This window comes from Lolium perenne, chromosome 5 (genome assembly GCF_019359855.2).
Source record: "Lolium perenne isolate Kyuss_39 chromosome 5, Kyuss_2.0, whole genome shotgun sequence".
Taxonomy (NCBI): domain Eukaryota; kingdom Viridiplantae; phylum Streptophyta; class Magnoliopsida; order Poales; family Poaceae; genus Lolium; species Lolium perenne.
In genome coordinates, this window is record NC_067248.2 from 161993973 (window position 1) to 161999119 (window position 5147).

General features: G+C 52.1%; 1 protein-coding gene across 1 annotated transcript; it reads left to right on the forward strand.

Annotated features, from left to right (window-relative positions):
• Positions 1–1675: 1675 nt before the first annotated feature.
• On the forward strand, positions 1676–4677 carry LOC127300434 (uncharacterized). The gene is made up of 2 exons (XM_051330539.2): positions 1676–3076; positions 4324–4677. Exon 1 carries the CDS (start codon positions 1793–1795, stop codon positions 3056–3058), a length of 1266 nt encoding a protein of 421 aa, XP_051186499.1. The 5' UTR covers positions 1676–1792; the 3' UTR covers positions 3059–3076; positions 4324–4677.
• The last annotated feature ends 470 nt before the right edge of the window (positions 4678–5147 follow it).

Below are 5147 nucleotides of genomic sequence, written 5' to 3' on the forward strand. Positions count from 1 at the left end.
AGAACTAGTGCACGCTAAAGGTGAGATATATCGAAGGAGGACCGGCAAATCCGAGTAAAACATTATTCACTCCTCGACCCCGGATGACATGTGAAACCTGCTTCATCTCTAGCCTACTACCAACTGGCCAGCCGGCTCTATGGAGGTGGATGATCGCCCGCTGCTCTCTCCGATGCTCTCGCTCCTGCTCTCTCCGCTGCACCTCTGTCATCGATCCCCCGTTGCTCTCTCCGCCACGAACGTCAAGTAGGCGGCTCTATCCGCGGCCACCACCTCTGCTGCTCTAGCTCAACCCGCCGCCGACGGTGATCCAACTCCTGCCTCCGTAGCCGAAGCTGCATCTCCGCCAACCGCTGCCGCTCGTAGACATCATCCTGACGCTGCTGCTCCTCCCGCGTCAACCGCCGTAGCGCAAGCTGCTCCCACCCTGCTGCTGGTGCACCTCCCACTGGTGCTGCCGCGCCTCCTCCCGGTGTCGCCGCTCCGCCTCCTGGTCCTGTCGCTCGTCCGCGACAAAGGCATCTACGGTCGCCGCTAGCGCCTCCTCCTCCCACGCCTCGTACTCTACGAGCTGCGGGTCCTCCTCCATGACTTCTACGACCGCCACTAGCGCCTCCTCCTCCCATGAATCGAACATTGTGGTATTTTTTAGGGTTTAGATTTTTGCACCAATGAGGCGGGGGAGGAGGGATAATATAGACGGGCGGCGAGGCGGGAAACCTCCTGCGCGGTGTCGTGGCGGGAGAGTTTCCAGCCCGGTGTCGTGGCGGTAAAATCTCCCGCACGGCGCCCTGGCGTCACTGACTGACGACACCCACACCCAAAAAAAATCGCCTCGCGAGGCGCCGGCGCGCTCGATTCGCGCCCTTCGCGCATGGGGCCGGCACGGGGTTGCCGGTGCTTCTATTGGACTCGAAAAAGCGCCAGCTCTATTTAAGGCGCGCTGGTGTGAGCCCATTTTTGCTGCCCACCAAAACGCTATCGGGGCCGCTATGGGACGCGCCGGTGGAGATGCTTTTAGACACATATATATCGTTTTAATTTCAAAAGAAAGTTCGCTATGGTGACTGGGGTGGACAATCATAGGGTGCTTTTCCTTGCCCAAAGCCCGAGTCCTTCTACTGCACCTCCCTTGTATTTTTTTTTTTTTGAAACAAGGCAAAAGCTTTGCCTTTCATTGATATAGGAGAAAAGAGTTGGCCCGTTTATGAGGAAAACTGGCCGAAAAAACGTTACAACACGACACCACACGCCAGCCCCGAGGCTGCGCTCCACACGGGTCGACGACCAAACAGGTCGACACCACACCTCAACGCAACAGGCGAAGGCGAAAGACCGGAGACATCGCTCCAAACTACCACGCCGGCCCTAAGGCCGCGCCCCTCCTGGCCGAAGACGAGCCCGCCTCCGCCGAACCACCAAAACACTCCGTAAGACCCTCTGACCGGTGGACGTCCAAAGCGCGCCCCCAAGAGGCAAAGCGACACAAAAGCGCCGCCCATGCCCGATCCCGCTAAGGATCTAGGTTTCCCCCGGAGATCACTGGGCATTCTGTAAGATTTTTGGTCAAAATAGAAGACAGAAATTAGCCATAAATCATTTCAAAATTCAAAAGGAGTTCACCCATGGTCCTTTTCCTTGGCAAAGCCGCAAAGCCTGAGCCCGAAACGACAAGCTCCTGCAGCCTCCAGCCTTCTGCTACTCGTCCCTTGCACTACAAGCCAAAGCTTCTCTCTCTCTCTGTCGAGATTCGAGAACCCTCCAGCAACAGCAGCAAAGGAGGTGCAAGAACATGACCCGGCCGTCTTCTACGCCGTCCACCACGGTGCCGACGCCACCGCCGGCGGAGGAGCTACACTCGGGGGCGGCGATCGATGTCCTCACTGGGGACGACCTCCGCGACATCTTCCGCCGCCTCTCCCTCGCCGACCTCCTCCGCGCCGCCCTAGCCTGCCACCGCTGGCGCCGCGTCGCTGCGCGTTGTCTGCCCCGCGCCCCTCCCCTCCTCGGCTACTTCTTCCACCCCGTCAGCACCGCTCCCCCGCCGCCCATCGAGATCGAGGAACCTGCGCCAATCCACTACGACGCCGTCTTCGCCCCCCTCGACGCGTCCTCGCCGCGCCTCTCCCTCGACTTCGCCCCGGAGGCCTCCCGCTTCGAGCTCTACGACTGCCACCAGGGCCTCCTGCTTCTGCAGCCGACCGGGTCGCTCCCCAAGTCCATCATCCCCCGCCTCCTCGTCCTCGACCCTGCCACCCGCCGCAGCGTGCTCCTCCCGCCACCACCGCGCGACACCGTCCCCGACGACCACCGCTGGCGCGGCTCCAGGTACTACGCCGGCTCCGCGCTGCTCTCCCGCGCGCACCCCAGCAAGCTCTGCTTCGAAGCCGTCTGCTTCGCCATCGACGACGGGCACCCGCGCGCTTGGGTCGCGTCTGTCGACAGCGGCGAGTGCCGCTGGCGTGCGCTCCCGCGGGACGAGGACGTCGCGGTCGATTTTCATCCCAAGTGGTTCGAGGGCCGCTGCGTGCACGCCGCCGGGAAGATGTACTGGCACATCTGCAACTCCGATCGCCTGCTCGTGCTGGACCCTGCCTCGCTGCGCTTCTCCTACCTGCTGGCGCCGGCAGAGCTGGCGGAACACTACTGCACGTACCGCATCGGGGAGACGCCGGAGGACGGGCGGCTCTGCATCCTGGCCGTGGCGAACAGTTCGTGGCTGCAGCTCTGGGTGCGCGGCGGCGAGGCCAACAAGTGCAGCGACAACGGGTGGCTTGTCGAGAGGGATATCCTGCACATGCGCGTAGTGTGGGAGGCGGTTCCAGGCCTGCCCACGGACATGGCACAGAGGATCTTCTGCGTTTGGCCCAGCGACATGGACGCCGGCCGCACCGGCAAGGCCTTCATCAGGACCTTTGGATACGGCCGCTACTCGTTACATCTGGACACCGGCAAGATCGAGCGCCTTGCAACGACGGATGGCAAGGAGTACGGGGACCCAATCTGCGCCTACTTCCTTGCGTGGCCGCCTGCGTTCCTCGCTCCGGAGTACTACTGAATTTCCGTTGATTAATTGGTAAAACCTCACTCCCAACTTCTCTCTTCTCCCTTCATGATGCATATATACATATATATTGTTTCTCATCCCCACATATATGTTGCTTGCTTATTACTGTGCTTAATTTCCGAGATCATATATATGCCTTGACTACCTAGTTTCTTGCACCTGCATCACACCACACGTGTTTCGGTTTATTCTAGGATATGCAAAGTTATAAGAATTCCATCTTGTAAGATAGCCAGCTAGGGTACTGAAGTGACTGGGCTCCATTTCTCTAGGTTTTAGATAGCTACAGATTATCCATTCTGGTGACCCTGTACTTCCTCTGCTTGGTTCACTCTCTAGCTGCTCTTAGACATATTCATAATCCTATATATATATTGACATCCATTTCGGAAAAAAAATATTGACAGGCTATATTTTGCAATCCAAAGATTTCACTATTAAACAATGACGTTTGATGACATCTTGGTCCCTTTAAAAGACAGTCGTTGGCCGGGGCACACCACTTCTTGTTTCATGTTAGCTTTTTTTTTCGATATAGTTTTTCATGTTAGCCTACCCTCCAAATTTAAAAAATGCAGGGATAGTTGCTATTTTTTTTTTGAAACAAGGTGATTAATTGTTAACTTTACTGCAGGTGAATTTTACATAACTGATTTGAAAGTAAAATGTGTGACAACTCAGCATGTTTTCCAGTTGTGAATCTTAGCTGTAGATACTTTTGCACAATACATTTGCTTGCATTTCTTAACCACCCATGAAAACTCCGGGCAGATAGATGTAAATATGTAAATATATTTGTGATGAATGCTCCTTCAGTTTTTTTATAGAATCAAATATACTTGTTTGTTGTGGTCCGTAACAACAAGACCAAATAAAACAGACATTTTTTACTTAATGTGCCTAGTGATCACAGCCTTACTAAAGATTAAATGCTGTCAACAGTCATTATACTTACTTATATATGCTGGGAATAGCAGTCTACTTGTTGATTTGTTTTCAGTCTACCATTTGCTGGATAGAACACTCGTGATTCTCATCATTTTAATGATCTCTCAGAAAACTCTTTCCAGAATTCTCCTATTGGAATGACAACTCCTGATGCCCGTCTCAAATTATCTTATATGCAAGCTTAGTTGTTTTTGTTACAAAAGAGTTTAGTTTTGTGACCGTCCATCATCCAGTTTGTTCCTAGCATTTCAATTGGTATGAGCACAGGAAATTTTGTGGCTTATAATTCTATCATTTCTGTGATTCAGGGTGTTGAGTCCGAAACTGGTGTTTGAAGTCAGCTCACATCCTTTCATCTTTGGGCCAAAGTTCCATCTGGACCTTCACACAGCGCAAGAGAGAAAGAAGATTACCTAGTTATGCTTCAAGACTATCAAAGCGGTGTCACCTCTATAACCAGATGATATTTGCAAAGGCTATTTGTAGCACTTTTGGATGATTTCCTACTCCTTAAATTGCATGGTTGTGTGATGGACGATTAAATAGCTCTCATTTCCACGCGTGAGGCAAGCTTAGTTTCAGAACTCCTTAAATTGCATGGTTGTGTGATGGACGATCAAATAGCTCTCATTTGCTGCGGGAGGCAAACTTAGTTTCAGTAATGCTCTAGCTTGATGGCATTTGTGTAGCTCATCTCCTGCATACATGTAGAAAGAGAAGTTGGTGCGATTTTAATTAATCATGCTGTGCTCGAACAGAGTCTGACTACAGAGTTTCAACAATACAACGCGGAGGATATCTGTGACATGTTACATGTAGGAGATTGCTGATTGTTGGTGCGATTTTAATTAATCATGATGTGCTCGAACAGGGTCTGACTACAGAGTTTCAACAATACAATGCGGAAGATATCTGCGGCATGTTACATGTAGTAGATTGCTTAATTATTGTTGCTACAATCTTGTGCTAAAATATGTGCAACCTCATTAGCGGAGTGTAGAGTGTCGCGCCCTAGAGATTCAAGCTTTGCATACCACTCGAGCAGATCAAAAATCCATTAACATATGTAGGAGTAAGACAAATTAGGATTTGATAAGTTTAAGCATAGAATGAAACATATCCTCTCGGCTGG

What these genes read in the sequence shown, in the direction of transcription:
- LOC127300434 (XM_051330539.2), top strand. Translation starts at nt 1,793, where the DNA reads ATGACCCGGCCGTCTTCTACGCCGTCCACCACGGTGCCGACGCCACCG.